Source organism: Bactrocera neohumeralis, chromosome 4, assembly GCF_024586455.1.
Source record: "Bactrocera neohumeralis isolate Rockhampton chromosome 4, APGP_CSIRO_Bneo_wtdbg2-racon-allhic-juicebox.fasta_v2, whole genome shotgun sequence".
NCBI classification, from domain to species: domain Eukaryota; kingdom Metazoa; phylum Arthropoda; class Insecta; order Diptera; family Tephritidae; genus Bactrocera; species Bactrocera neohumeralis.
Genome location: NC_065921.1, coordinates 83,104,036 through 83,120,956, shown reverse-complemented (window position 1 = coordinate 83,120,956; position 16,921 = coordinate 83,104,036). Strand labels below are relative to the sequence as shown.

At 24.2% G+C, this 16,921-nt stretch overlaps 1 protein-coding gene across 2 annotated transcripts in view; it reads left to right on the top strand.

Moving 5' to 3' along the window:
* LOC126755138 (CDK5 and ABL1 enzyme substrate 1) overlaps positions 1-16,243 on the top strand; it is a 60,696-nt gene extending 44,453 nt beyond the window's left edge. The window contains exons 2-9 of one of the 2 annotated variants that reach the window (XM_050467500.1): positions 3,226-3,609; positions 5,004-5,127; positions 5,191-5,345; positions 8,657-8,689; positions 10,306-10,420; positions 11,940-12,130; positions 12,215-12,419; positions 12,505-16,243. In XM_050467500.1, the coding sequence (XP_050323457.1) occupies positions 3,226-3,609; positions 5,004-5,127; positions 5,191-5,345; positions 8,657-8,689; positions 10,306-10,420; positions 11,940-12,130; positions 12,215-12,419; positions 12,505-12,645 (1,348 nt within the window). In that variant the 3' untranslated portion in view covers positions 12,646-16,243. The remainder of the gene's footprint in view (positions 1-3,225; positions 3,610-5,003; positions 5,128-5,190; positions 5,346-8,656; positions 8,690-10,305; positions 10,421-11,939; positions 12,131-12,214; positions 12,420-12,504) is intronic. The other variant, XM_050467501.1, reaches the window with a different exon arrangement.
* The last annotated feature ends 678 nt before the right edge of the window (positions 16,244-16,921 follow it).

Here is a 16,921-nt window from a genome sequence, read left to right as displayed (position 1 = left end):
AGACTGCATAACATAAAATACAGTTTACCTATGTTTTTGTTGTGTATGTACTATATATTTTTAGTTTTAATGTTGAACAGAAAAAACATCAAACATTTGAGTTTCAGTAACCTTAAGAAACACGCATGAAATTATGCATAAACTCTGCGCACACAAACAAACACACGCGCAGACTCATGGATATTGTACTCATATTTTTTGAAGCACTGTCGTTGGTTGCTGTTGAGTTTTGGGCGCCTGCTGCCCGCTAGATTGTTGCGTAAGATTAAAAGTTCTCGCCACAGAACGGAAGTCGATTCTAACAAGAAAAGCAACACATACAATGCATATGCATGTATGTATGTGTATGTATTACTTAAGAAGCGTGAGGATCGCTTGCAGTTGCTCGATCGCGGGCTGCTTACTGCTTCTGTCGAACCTTTGTTCGCCTGGCACGTTTTCTTGACCAAAAAGATCTGCTTTTCGAGTGTTCTTCCGAAGTGTTCTTATGCTTCTTCTTCTTATTTTGGCGCATAACTCACAGCTCATTAAGCGCTGGCATGCTTCTTGTGCTATAAAATGTTATAATTTGTTCATTTTTACTTCGTCTTCTCGCCAAAATCTTTAAGCAAAAACTAATTTTCTGTTACTTTTCAGTTCTGATTATAAGTTTTTGAAGCAGCGCTTCCATTTCCAAAAAATTTTTTTAATTTAATATTTTTAACATCAAAAATTTTTGGATATTTTTGGCGAAAACTATATTCAATAAAAATCATATTGAAACATCCAACTGCTCGAAAAAATATAGTTTAATATTAAAGATAATTTTGTAGGGTTGCCACGCTAAAATAATTTCGTGATAAATTAGATTTGAAATTGGACTAAAGCGCTTGTAATTATGCTTCTTGTGCCCTAAAAGCTAATATATATTTTATGTTGTATGTATGTTGTTGTATGGCAACCCTATTTTCAATTTGGCTTCGGCTGAAACTCATCTGAAAACTGGTCAATATTTGCAGAAATACAAAAATTTTACAGAAATTTTGAATTCAAAAATGTTTCTCTTCGCTATTTATGTGGCAACCCTATTACATTTTAATATGTATATACATACATACATATACAGCTACGAAAGGCAAATTTATGAAAATTTAAAAAAATCAGCAAATTAAATTACGAAATGTCAATTTTTATAAAAAAAGGTTTATAAACTTGCCAATTAAAATAACTATATAAATTATTGGCAACTCTGTAACTATTTTTTTTAACAAAACTGAAGTTTTATCAATTATTTTTTTATAAAATAATATAAGTTTAAAAAATGAAAGAGTTGCCAACTTTATAACCATCCATTATATCGAAAAATTAGTTGGCAACTCTATCAATTTGTTTTTTACAAAAACTGACGTTTCGTGAGTTATTTTATTGGTTTATCTACTAAATACGAAGTTTTGTAAAACAAAATAATAGAGTTGCCAACTGAAATATCTATAAAAATCTCTGTCACTCTATTTTTTAACAAAATTACGTTTCATCAATTATTTTTTTTACAAAATAATATACATAAATTTAAAAAACAATAGAGTTGCCAACTTTATAACCATAAAAAATTTGTTGGCAATTCTATCAATTTGTTTTTTATAAAAACTAACGTTTCGTGAATTATTTTATTGTCGTCCCTACAAAATATTAATTAAAAAATATTAATAGAGTTGCCAACTGCAATATCTATAAAAATGTCTATCACTCTTTTTTCACAAATTACGTTTTGTGAAATTTTTTATTGCTTTCTTTACAAAATAATTTAAATTGTTGTAAAAAACTTAAAGATTTGCCAACCTTATGTCCATAAAAAATAAGTTGGCAACTCTATCAATTTGTTTTTTATAAAAACTAACGTTTCGTGAATTATTTTATTGCTTTCCTTACAACATATCAATTTTTGTAAAAAAAAAAGTAGTGGAGTTGCCAACTGTAATATCTACAAAAAATCTCTGTCACTCTTTTTCGACAAATTACGTTTTGTGAAATATTTTATAATACAATATGATTTAATGTAACATCTATTTTTTTAATATTTGCTATTATTAAAAAATAATTTAAATTTTTGTAAAACAATGAAAGAGTTGCCAACTTATTATCTATTCATTCATATTAGTTAGCTGCTCTATCACACTCTCTTTATTAACTTACTGACATTTTGTGAATTATTATATTGCTTGCTTTATAAAATAAAAGTTTTTGTAAAAAAAAATATAGAGTTGCCAACTTTAATAATAATAAAAATTATCTGGCACGTCGATCAAGATTTTTTGTTACATTTTGTGATTTATTATATGTATTTTTCTCATAAATAAATTAAACAATTATTTCAATTATAAATCAATTATAACGTACTTAAATGCATTTTTATATATGGCAACTTTTGGTTTTTATGAAAAAGTGAATATTTTCTGGTTTGGTATGTTTAAGAATGCCATATTTCTACGATTTTTGTATTAATTCTATTATATTGATTTCCCTTTTTTTTATAATTATAATAACAATTTCTAATCGAGTGTATGGCAACCCTATCGAGAATTCATTAAACAAAAACATTTCAAGTTTAAATTTCAAACAACAAAGTATTTTTAAACAAATTTTATTAATTTTTTTTTAGTTTCCAATTGAAATATTAACATATTTGGCAACAATGTCGGGAAGCAATAAAATATATTCAGCTTCCTGGCACTTGTGTGCATTCTTATTAAAACGATTTACTTTTGCAAAAATATGGCATTTTTCGTAATTGTTATCTGTAATGCGATTTGGCGCTCATTTTCTGCTCTCCCTCTCTGTTTACATAAATTCTAATTAGAAGCTCGATAAAATGTTGGCAAGATAAGAACTTAATGCTTAGCAAACTGGTGCATAGCACACACAAAGAAAATGATTTCGCGGCAGAAATTGCGTAAATCAGTAGTGTAACATATTTTGCAGATTAAACGAAGAATTTATTTCAAAAAATATTAATTTATTGTAAAAATAATATTTTTGTGAAAAAAACATGTGCATCGCAAATAAATAATAAATTTTAAAGAAAAATCATGAAAAATTGTATGAAAAAGTAAAATCAAACGCACACAAACACATTTTAAGCATTTTTATAGGTTATGTGGAGGTGATAACTCTTATAAAAATATTAATAACAATAACAAATATTGCAACTTGAAATTCAAATATCTTTTTGTTTTGTTTTTGTTACAGAACTTTCAGCAATGGCGCCAACGATGCCAATATCATGCCGGAGCGTCGCGCCCGTCTTAACACGGCACCGGGTATGCGTATCGGCGTCGGTGTCGGCGGCAGTGCTGGTGGCAAGCGACCGTGCAACATTATACACGGTTCCACGCACATAACCGACGACAGCAGTACGGAGAGTTTGACGCCCGGCAGTTTTCCGGGCAGCTTTACTGGACGCGGCAGCATCAGCAAGAGTGTGCAGATCAACGATGCTAAGGACTTACGCATACTCAATGCACAAGCGCACAAACAGCATCAGTACAAGGATGAGCGTGTGGTGTTGACGTCACGTAAGGTGCCATTCTTTATATTCTCGGCATTGCCATACTACAAGGGTAAAAATGGCAGGTGAGTGCGGAGAAACTTTTTTATTGTATTTCATAGCGAGCTCAGAAAATAAGTTGTTAATTGTTTTAGTGTAATTTTTTTAATTACATTTATTTTTATTAAATTTTAAGTATATTTATAATATTTGTATAATTTTTTTTATGTGCATATATTTATAAATATTAAAAATATATTTGCAAATTTATTATTTTATTAATTAAATTTTTGATTTTATAAACTATTTATAACTTATTTAACCATTATTTTCTTTTTTAATTTTTTTTACATTTTCTTTATTTTTTTAATAAAACATTTGTTTTACCTAAACATTTCTCATTTCTTATTGAAATATTTAATTTTTTTTAAATTAATTAAATAAAAATATTTTCTTTATTAAAACATTTTTTTTCGAAATTGTTTTAATTCAAATATTTAATTTTTATTTAATTAAATTTAAATATTTTATTATTTTTGTAATTAATATTTTCTTAAATATTTTTTTTTAATTTCTGTTTCAGTTCGTTATAAGTTTTAATTATTTTTTGAATATTAGTATTATTTTTTATTATTAATTTTTTAATTGATATTTTAGTTAAAATGTTTAATTTTTAATTAAAATATTTTTATCTTTTTTTATTTTTTTTGAGTTTTAATTGTTATTCTCATAATAATTTGAAGTATATTATGTTTTTAAATTATTATTATTATTCATTTTTATTTTTTTGTTAATAATTTTTGTCAAATTTTGTTAACAATTAAATGTTATTTTGAATATAACTTTTTTTTGCAATTTTTTATAAAAAATTTTAAATAATTTTTTTTAGTTTTTAATTGTTATTTGGAATATTATTTTTTTATTTATTATTTTTAATTGATATTTTTTTTTAATATTTTTTGTTTAATTTTGTTATAAGTTTTAGTTATTATTTTGAATATGATTATTTTTTACATTTTTTATTGAAATATTTAATTTTAAATTAAATTTTTTTATAATTTTTAGTTAATTTTGTTATTTGAAATATAATTTTTTTATGTATTTTTGTTTTTTAATTCATATATTTATCAATTTTAATTTTTGTTTAATTTTGTTATAAATTTTAGTTATTCTTTTTTTTACCTTTTTTTATCAATTTTGACTTTTAATTCTTATATATTATGGATTATTATTTTTTTAATTTATTATTTTTAATTTATTATTTTTTTTTTTACATATTTTTATTTTACTTAACTTAAAAATTGTATTTATTTTTCTTATTTTTATTTGATTTTTATTATATTCCACGTATATATAATATATGTATTTTTTATAGTATATTATTCTCTCCAAAATTATATTTATTAATAAAAATATTTAATTTGCTAACTTTTATCATGTCACTTCAATAATTAAAATATTATTTCTCTCCCGCGCACAGAGCCGAATTACGCAAGGAAGGTCGTCGACGCAATCCATCCGGTTCGCGTCCCCTATCCGCAATCAACGATGCACCCTTCGATCCATTCGATTTGCTGGGCATCGAAAAGGGTGAAAGTGGGCAGGTGGGTAACCGTTATTCTCCGCATTACAATTTTATCTCATATTTTATGCCCATTGCATTACAGGAAATCTCCTATGGACATCTACTCATACCCACACGCCATTATGGCAAAGAGAGCAAGAGCAAGCATGGCGGTGGCACTTCGGGCAACACATCACTATTGGATAGTCAAATCGAAATTACGAGTACAGCAGCACTTAAAAATCACGGCATCGCCAGGTGAGTGTGTTGTTGGGTTTTTAGGGGGTGGTGGGGGGCGTCTGTGTGTGTATGCAGATACATAGTGACCTTGAACTATGCTGTCACACATATAGCGCTTCTGCAGAATAATCTCACACATACACGCACACAAGCACACTTTTCCATATACATAAGCCGCTCTTCACCATTTCTCAACGCTTTAGCAGCTTTGCCATTTTTTCCCACCCATCTAATGTGCTTACCGTACTAACCATCAGCCTCATGTTGCTAAAACTATTCAAATCATCTAGTTTAATGTTCATAAAATTGTGCAGAAACATCCATCAGTTTAGTTTGCTTGCATTCAGTGGTAGTTAAAAGCGAGAAATTAAAAGCGAAACGCAATAGCAAGCGCCGTGCAACAACGCATATACAAGTTATTGATTTCTTCGCTCTTGCCGCCGGCAACACAGCACACACCTTCAACCGCATACATATGTACGCCCACGCAACCGCATTGACGTCGCGTCCAAAGCATTTCATTGCCAGCATTTACAACATTTTCATGTTTTCAGCGTTTTGTTTCAGTCGCGTCGTTCAAAAGCCGGTATTTGTGCGAAGTGTGAGCTTTAGCGCCACCAAGAGGCGTATACATACATATGTATATAAATATAGATAGCTTTTTCTTGATATATGTATATACTATTTTACGAGCCTCTGTAGCTCGACACGCAATTTCTTTGTCTTTTTTGTGGGTGTGTTTATACCCTGTTTAAATAGCCTCAAATCGTTGCCCAGCCTGTGTGCCTTCGCCTAATCGAGGCATGACCTCACCCAATAGAGATTTTATAGCTAAAGAAAATTGTTTCTTCAACTGACAAGTCAATAACGTTTAAGGATATATCAAGTGGCTTAGTATTGCAGTGTCAGTTACTAAGTGTTAGCAAGAAAGCGCGCACAATATTGAATTTCTGCTCTTATTTTGTTGGAAAAAGTTTTGTATAGTTTGGACTGGTCGAAAAAAGTTACTACTTTTAATTAAAAATAAATAATATTTATTTTTTTTTTGTAACTTTCTTTTAATTATTTTGTAAGAGTAATTTTGTCCATATGTGAATTTTTTCTTCTCTGATCGGTTGATTTAATTCAATTTAATTTAATTTTTGCTCTTTAATTTTAACTTTTTTTAATTTATTTTTTTTAATTTATTTAAATTTAATTTTATTCTTTTTAAATTTTAATTTTTTTTTTTAAATTTTTTTAGTTTTAATTTTTTTCTAATATTATTTTTTTTTAATTTAATTTTTTTGTTTTAATTTTTTAATTTAATTTTTTTAAGTACGGTTTTTTTTTTATGTTTTGAATTTATATTTTTAAATAATTTTTTTTTAATTTAATTTTTTTTAATTCTAATTTGTTTTAATTAATTTTTTTATAATTTTAATTTTTTTTAATTCTTTTTGGCATTATAAAAAGTCTAACGTCTACTTGAGCGCGGGAGTGATTTTTTCAGTGTTAAGCATAGAATTCTACAGAGATATATAAATATTTGATCAGTGATCTCAATCGATTTATAACTATATAGCAAAAGTTTCGCTGCATACGAATTTTTCTCGGCCAACAAATCTGTCATAAGTGTTAAGACAAACGTACATATGTGTATTTGCAGTGAAATGCAAGGTGAATCCAAGGCTCTGACTTTAGTAATTTTTTTTGTAATTATACCTTGGACAGCGTATATTAAGCTTGCTACGAAGTTTGTAACACGTAGAAGGAAACGTCGGAGACCCTGTACAAAAAATATATATTTGATCAGCTGAGTTGATTATGTCATGTCCGTCTGTCTGTATATACGCGAACTAGTCCCTTAGTGTTTGAGATATCGAGCTGAAATTTTGCACACGTTCTTTTTTCCCCAAGTAGTTGCTCGTTTGTCGGAACCGCCGTTATTGGACCACTACAGCATATAGCCGTCATACAAACTGATAGATAAAAATTAAGATCTTGTATGGAAAACTTTTTCATTTGATGTGATATGTTCACCAAATTTGGTGTGGTTAATTGTCTAAGGAAGTAGTACAATCTCCGAAGAAATTGTGCAGATCGGAATACTATAGCATATAGCTGGCATACAAACTGATCGACCAAAATTAAGCCCTTGTACGAGTATAGACAACTTTTTCATTTGATGAGATATTTTCACGAAATTTGGCGGGGTTATTGTCTAAGGCAATGTTGCAATATCCGAGGAAATTGTTCAAATCGGAACACGAGTTACTTTAGCTCTTGTAAAAAATATTTCGTATTAGTGTAAGCTTCAGTACAACCGAGATAATGTTTTTCTTGTTTTAGTTATAAAATGCTTTCAATTACCGAAATATTTTGCCTCATCCAATGAGTCTTTACATGTTGCTGTTATTTCATTATTTATTTTTTTCTTTTTTGTCATGTAAATATTTTTCAGTAAAAAGTGTTTGCATCAGCTGTACGAGCCCCTTATGGCATGGTTATTATCGCTTTACTGTTGTTGTGTTGCTTTTTAATTATTTTTTTACAACTTTTCACGCTTAACTACGCCGTAACTTATTGCATTTTGACACCTTGGTTTTCGTTATTGTTTACTTGTGACTACTCTTTTCACTACCCCGTTGCCATTACAGCATAAAATTCTATAAAAAAAATGTAATTGCCAAAGTAATATGAATCTCTTTGCTGATGCAAACTGTTCTACATTGTTTATATTTTTTCGCTTTGGAATTTATAAAAAAATTTTCATTACTTTATGGCAGTAAAATTATGCCTTCATTGTTTTGGGCGTCATGTGACAAATATTTATGGTAATGTAAGTAGTGGCTTGGACGGACGGCATAAATTATATGATTTTTTTTTTCAAACAAAAATCGTTTCAAATTTTTTTTATTATTTTTTTTTTGTATTTTTTTAAGTATTTTTTTACACTTTTTAAGTATTTTTTTTTTATTATTTTCAATTCTGTGTTTTTGTATTATTTTCAGTCAATTTAGCAAAAATGCTAATTTTTATATTTCTTTTTTGCTTTTTCTTTTATTTTTTTTGTTTTTTCTTTGATATTCAATTACCAAGTCACATGTTGTCGTAGGGCTTGTCAATTCTTCCTCTCTTTAGGTATTTGCGCACAAAGCAAAATATGTCTATATGTATTTTACTTTATTTTTTTCTCCGCTGTAACATTGCAAAGTGCACAGCAGGCAAAATAAATACTACTAAACACACAAACAACTTGCAAGCACAGTATTATGCTGCCAAACTCCATAAAATGTTATAAAATTTTAATTTGGAATCTTTTTTTTATTTGCGCGCTATATTTGCAGGACAAAAGTTATAACCTGGCAAAAGGGAAAATGGTAATTAAAAATAAAAAAATTAAATTAAATAATTTTTTTACATTATTTAATTGTAAAATAGAGTTGCTGCTGCTAATCGTTGGAAGTAGAAGTTGTTGTTTGTATTAGTAATTGGTTGTCAGGTGTTTGAAACAAAAAAAAAAAATTAAAAAATATTTGAAGAATCCTAAACTGCGATATAAGATAGTTTTTTTTTTAACAATTTGTGTTGATTTTTTTTTCGTATTTAAATATGATTTACGTGCCAATAAATGTTGTAAAAAAATTTGTTTAAATTTAAATTAAAACTTTGTTGCATAGTGTAAAAAATATTAGTATTTTAATAGTTGTTGGTGAATAAAGTTCATATTTATTTGAAATGGTATTACATTTATTTTTTTATTTGAAAATTATTTTTTTTATTTTTATTTATATATAAATTAATTAAGTTAATTAAAAAACTAATTCAAACAAAAGTGATTTAAAAACTATTTTTATTTAAAAATTGAATGAAAAAATATTTAATTCAAAATTTAATTAAAATTTTTTTATTAAAAATTATAAAATTTATATTAAAAACTAACATTGGCTACTAAAACTAAATAAATAAAGTAATTTAGTTGATTGCAAAATTTGCAATTAATTGTAATATTAAATTAAATTGTTCGACAGCAGTTAAATTTTAATAATTAAAAAAAATTAAATATATTGTGTTAAATAAATTGAGTATATTAAAGGCGAATGAAATTAATTAATTAATTTAATTAAAAATAAAAATGTGATTATAATGTGTTAATTAAATTGAGTAAATCAAGGCAAATAATTTAAATAAATGTTAAACATTACGCTGAATAAAATTAATTTATTCATTTAATTTAATTAGAAATAATTAAATTGTGTTAATTAAATTGAGAAAATAAAGGCTAACAATTTAAATAAAATTTTAAATATTAAGTGAATCAAATTAATTAATTAATTAATTTAATTAAAAATAAAAATTTAATTATATTGCGTTAATTAAATTGGGTAAATTAAGGGTTATAATTTAAATAATTTTTAAATATTACAGTGAATCAAATTAAATAACGAGCATTAGTCTCAGAAAATCATTTAATTAATTAGTTTTAAGTAAATTATTAATTTTATGTAGTTGTAAAATAATTAGGCTGTATGAAACTTTCATAATTCTGTATTTTTGAACTGATTGTCGTCCTAATTATGTAATATAAAATAAATTAATTAAAAGTATAGTCTACTTATAGGCGCAGACAGTGGATTTGCTCAATTTACTTTTCTTCATACATTTGAATTTTGTTTCTATTTTGTTTTTAGCTATCAAATCACTAACATTTGCATACAACAAATACTAACAGCATAATGTCATACAAATTCATAAAACGCAACAGCAATATTTGTATGTAGTTCGGAAAATTTCATTTTATACTTTTGTATTTCATAACACAATATCTTCATTTCATACAAAATATACAACAACTTTTCTATATACTTTATTTGTTTTTTATTATTATTTTTTATATTTTGCATGTGTTTGTTTGCTAAATTAAATGTATTCAATTCTTAAATCGTTTCTTTTCAATGTTAACGTTAATTGTATTTCTTTTTAAATTTCGCTTTAGGTGCTTCACTTATGACAACAACAATCGCAATAGTACCGCAAGTCCGACACCGGACCTCAAATTGGATTTGGATGATAGTTTATTGTTGAATGCAGACGGTACACGCGGCATGCAGGTGAGTTCTGGAGTTTGAGACATAATTTTTTATTAACTTTTTTAATTAAGTATTTTTGAGATTTAATTTTTGAATTATAATTAAATGTATTTAAAATAACTGGCTGATTTGTTGTTCTAAGTGATTGTTTGTAATTATGTAATTAATTATTTTTTAATTATTACTTGGAAATTAATTACTATTTAATTATTATCGATTTATTACATTCATTAAAAATATAGATATTTTTTTAATAAAATTTGATAAATTACTTTTTAATTAATATATAATTAACTTTGTGTAATTAATTAAAATTTTTGAAATGTAAAAATTTGTTTTTTAAATTAATTAAATAATGAATTATTACTTATAAATGACTACTTAATTATTATTTATTTAATAAAAATATAAATATTTTTTTATCACAATTATGTAATTAAATTGTTATAATTAATTTCAAATTTTTTAATGAAATATTTTTTTTAATTAATTCATTATTACTTATAATTTAATTAATACTTAATTATTACTAAATTATTCTTTAAAATATAAATAATTTTTAATATAGATTCCTTAATTATTATCTATATGTATGTACATATAAATTAATTCCTACTTAATTATTTTTGATTTATTACTTCTTTCAAATTTTTAATTACAAATAGCTAAATTACTACTAATTATTATATAATTAAATTTTTAAAATTTATTTAATTTTTTTTTTTTGAATATTACTTATTATTAATTAACTAATTAATTATTACTTTGTTATTATTAATTTATTCTTTAAAATCCAAATATTTTTAATATATTTCATATTTAATTTAATTTTTTTAATGTAAATATTTTTAATTAATTAAAAAAATAAGTTCTACTTAGTTATTATTAATTTTTTACTTTCTTCAAAATTTTGAATTACAAATTGCTAAACTACTTCATAATTATTATATAATTGAATTTGTACAATTAATTTTATTTTTTTATTGTAAAAGTTTTTTATTAAATTATTCTTTAAAAATCGAAGTTAATTTTTAATATATACTCCTTAATTATTATAAAAAATAATTACTACTTAATTATTCTTGATTTTTTACATTTTTTTTTTAATCAAAATAATTTTTTATTAAAAATGGCTAAATTACTCCTTAATTATTTTTCATAAAAATTAATTACTACGTAATTATTCTCGATTTTTTTATAGTAGTAATAAATTTGAAATTTTATTAAGTAAATGATTTTATTTTAATTAATTAGCTGTTTAATTATTACTTTAAAACTAATTACTACTTAATTATTGTATAATTAGCCTTTGTAATTATTTTTTTAGTCAAATATTTGTTATTAGTTAATTTGATAATTAATTATTGATTAATTACTACATAATTATTATTAATTTTTTAAATTATTTAAATATCTAAATAATTTTTAATATATACTCCATAATTATAACTTATATAAATTAAATACAACTTAATTAATCTTAATTTATTAAAATTGTTTAATTATTCTATTCAATCTTTTATACTTTTCCGCCTTTCAGTTCCAATATTCCGCAAATATTTTGGATGATCCCGAATTGATTGCGGGCAAGCATCGCACTTTGCTCACATTCACGTCATACATGACATCGGTGATCGATTATGTGCGTCCATCGGACTTGAAGAAGGAGTTGAATGATAAATTCCGTGAGAAATTTCCACACATACAATTGACGCTGAGCAAATTACGAAGGTGAGCACAAATCAACAACTTTTAACTTGTAAAAATTGCTCACTAATACTTTTTTGTTTTTGTTTTTCTGTTCCACTCACACAGCATCAAGCGTGAAATGCGTCGCATCAACAAGTTGGACAGTCGCATTGATTTGGTCACTATATCGCAAGCATATGTCTACTTTGAGAAATTGATCTTGGCCAATCTAATCAACAAGAGTAATCGCAAGCTATGCGCAGGCTCCTGTCTGCTGCTAAGCGCTAAAATGAACGATGTCAAAGGTGAATCGCTGAAGAGCTTAATTGAGGTGTGTATGAGCTGAAATTCATTGTGTAATAAGTTAAAATTTTTACATTAATTTAATTCTAATTTAATTTTTTCTCTATCAACAGAAAACCGAGAGCGTTTTTCGTGTGAATCGCAAGGAGCTAATCGCTTCGGAATTCGCCGTGCTTGTGGCATTGGAGTTCAGCTTGCATGTGCCCATGCATGAGGTATTGCCGCACTATCAGCGTTTGCTCTACGAATCCTAGAATTGGCCAAAACGCTTTGCCGAAAAGCGCTTGGTAGCGGTGACATCGCGTTATTACTTTCGGCATCGCAATAGCAGCAAGAAATGAACGCGCTTGCGGCGCGAAGTATATGTGGCAATCTAAAATGGAATTTTAAGAGCGGAATAGTGCTAAGCTGGAAGGCTTGAAGAAGTTTAACGAATTGATATTCAATTTGTTTGTGAGTCAGCTAGCTAAATATGTCAGCTGTATGCATTTTATGTATGAAGGAGTTATTGAAATATGGAAATTTCGTATATAAGTGAAAGAGAAAACTATAAAAAAATATAACAAAATTAAATTTGTCGAAAAAAAACTTTGGGAGTGAAAAAATATTATCACACAAGATTTTTAGTAAAACGAAAATTTGTACTTAAACGTTAAGAGAGCAAACAAAAAACATTTTTTATAGCAAGTAGGTTAGTGAAGTAAGCATTGTGATTACAATTTGTAACACTTTATAAGAGCGCAAGAGAAATTTAAAGTTTGCTGCAGAGAAAACCGAAGTTATACGCAAATATTTTGTTTAATAAGCAATTTTTGACTTTATTATGACTACTTTATAATTTTTTTTTTTTTTATGGCGATTTGTTTGAAATTATTTTGTGTAGTTTTTTTTTATGTTTTAAGCGTGTACGGCGTTAATTTAAGGTTAATTTTTTTATGTAACGCAATTGTGGTAGATTTTTTTTAATATATATAATGTAAGCGAAAGTTTCAAACACAAAAATGCGTTTCTAATTTTTATTTATAATTTTTTCCTTATTAATAATTAAAAATACGTGCGCTTAATTAATTTTAATTAATACTCATGCGCCCTTTATTGCCATGCCGGTGACTACATTTTTTAATTAAAAAAAAGACAATTAATTTCATATATTTCGGTATTGTAAAAGTTATTTTTTAAAACTAAATTTTATTTTTTGACTTTTTTAAATTTTTACCTAAAATCATTATTTTTTAAATGTAATTCAAAACAATATTTTTTCAATTTCGAACTAAACATTTTCTTTTTCAATTTAAACCTAAAAATTGAACCAAAAATATTTTTTTTTAATTTCTAATTAAAAATATTTTTTTTTTTCAATTTAAACCTAAAAATATTTAATTTTTTAGTTTAATCTAGTTTTTTTTAATTTCCATTTTAATTTAAAAAAAAATAGGTTTTTTTCAATGTCGAACTAAAAATATTTTTGTTTTTCAATTTCAAACTAAAAATTTTTTTTTTTAATTTCAACTTAAAAATATGTTTGTTCTTCAATTTTAGCCTGAAAATATTTTTACCGAAAAATATTTTTTTTTTCAATTTTAGTTTTAATCAAGAGATGTTATTCCTCCAATTTTATTTTAAAAATATGTATTTTTTCCAATTTCACCCTAAAAATTTGTTTTTTTTTTTAATTTAAAGCCAAAATTTTTGGTTTTAATCTAAAAAAATTTTTTCTCCCAATATTAACCTAAAAATATTTTTTTTTTCAATTTCAACCTAAAAGTTTTCTTTTTTTCAATCTTAACCTAAAAATTATTTTTTAAAAATTTACCCTAAAAAATATTTTTTTTCCGAATTTTTTTTTTCAATTCTAACCTAAAAAAAAATTCTCTGAGCAAACGTAAACATTTACATATTATATATTAGCACTTAAAATTTATTAATACATAATATACTTACATAAATATCTAGCTACACATAAATTAAGTGAACAGCGACAAATTATTATATGACACAATACAAAAACTTTTAAAAAGTAAACGAGATTTAATTGAAAATTACTGCAACACAAATGCTTTGAAAAAGTGAAAAAATATTAGCAAAATTCCGTTTTCGTAATAATACTTTGGAAACACAAACGAAATTAAGAAATACCTGAGTCGGATTTTTTAAGTAATTTTTGAAAAATTAAAAGAAAAAATTAGAAAATTATAACTTAAGAAAATTTAACGAAATTAAAAGAGTTGAAATATATTTAGATAAAAATAATTTTTTTTGGAAAACTTAACGATGTTATATAAATAAAAATAATTTTGGAAATTAAAGAAATAAAATAAAAAATTATAACTTTAAATCTTTAACTTTGAGAGATTTGAACGAAATTGGAAAAGTAATAATATAATTAATTAAAAAAAAAATTGGAAAATTAACGAAATTATATAAATTAAAGTAATACTGGAAAATTAAAAAAAAAAATTAAATAAAAAATGATAACTTTAAACATATTATTTTGTGGAAATTGATCGAAATTTAAAAAGTAAAAAAATAATTAATTTTAAAAATTTTGAAAATTTAACGAAATTATATACATAAATAAAAGTACTTTTGAAAAATTTTAGCAAGCATATCTATCGAAATTGAAAAAAAATAACATTAATATCAAAAATATTTTTGGAAAATTACACGAAATTATAAAAACAATTTAATTACAACAGAAATACTTCGAAAAGAAATATACGAAATTTACTAAAACCGATATTAGAAAAACAATTGTGCAGCTAGATGTAATTATTGAAGAAAAATGCAGAAACAATATTAAATATAATGCAAATTAAAGAGTTATTGTAGCCAACTTAATAGAAATAAATAGATCGAGTAAGAAAAAATTAAATTTATTTTCGGGCAAGCAAAAAAAATGTAAAAAATTACTTAACTGAATATTGCGCTTACAAGCCGAACAAAGAAGTAGAGCTATTAAGCGAACGAGTTTCGATTTTGCACTAAAAAATTAAGCTATAAACAATCTTTTCGATTTTGAACCAAAAAATTTAATCATAAAGTAAATGAATTTTCGATTTCGAACCAAAAAATTTTATTTCGATAATTAATTAGTTAATTAAAAAAAAAATAATTAAAAATTCAGAAAAAATTAATTAATTGAAAATAACAAAAAATTAATTAATTGAAAAAAAATTAATTAAAAATTAAGAAAAAATTAATTAATTGAAAATAAAAAAATAATTAATTAATCAAAATTAAAAAAAGAAAAGATATTTAATTAATAAAAAATTTAATAAAAATTAACTAATTAATTAAAATAAAGCAACCCAAAAAAGTGAAATTATGTAAAAGCTAAAACTTAACTTAAATACAGTTTACAATAATATTTTTTTTATAAAATTAAAAATAATAATAAATTAAATTAATAATATTTTTTTATAAAAAAATTAAATGATTACTTAAACCAAGCATATGTTATTAAAATGTTAAGCACCAAATTATTAGCTACACATACATAAGTATGTACATACATATATTGATTACTAGCGTAAGGCTTTCTTAATATAAAACACACAGAAATATTCGATAGACATACATACATACATATATATATATAGTATATAATATATATCCGACGTATTTAATGCGTACATATGTTTACTTAATATTATGCGATGGCGTTTTGATATTTCTATGTATAATATTTAAGCTTAACTGTATAAAGTTCATGCAATGTAATTAAGTTTAGTGCGTGAGAACAGGGCGTATGTGCCACACTTGCAAGTTATATAATATATTTGTATGTAAAATATGTATTTGCTTGTTTTTGTATCTAAGAAATATGGGATAAATATATAAACTTTAATGTAATTTAGTTTTGTTTTTCTAAAGTTCTTTATTTCGTACCAAAAAAAATTAAATCAAAAGGAAAGGAAAATTGCTTAGTATGTAACAAATATTTTAGTTAAAACAAAAAAATTGTGAACTTTTGCAACTGATTTTTAGTATGCTTTTAAAAATACAATTTTTTTTAAATTAAAAACTTTTTAAAGTTCAAAAATTTTTTAAATTCAAATTTTTTTTTAATTTAAATTTTATTTCATATTCAAAATTTTTTCAAAAATTCAAAACTTTTCTTAAAAATTAAAATTTTTTAAAGTTCAAAATTTTTTTTAAGTAAAATTTTTTTTAAATTTCAAAAATTATTTAAAGTTCAAAATTTTCTTACAAAATCAAAATTTATAAAAAAAATCAAATTAAGTTCAAAAACAAAAATTTATGAACATACATATGTACATACATATGTATATATTTTTCTGTAAACATTTTTCAAAAATTATATTAAAACAATTTTAGGTTTTGGTGCGTGTTTTATATGCGTTTTAAGCATTTGTGTCTTTTAAGTGTCTTCTTTTATTTACATGTATACTAATATAAGCTTGTACTTAGCATATTTATAATTTTAAGTTTGCTTATTTTGCTCAAACATGTTTTAAGGGAATGTTAATTATATTATTGTGAATTACAAATATATTTTTTATTTACAAA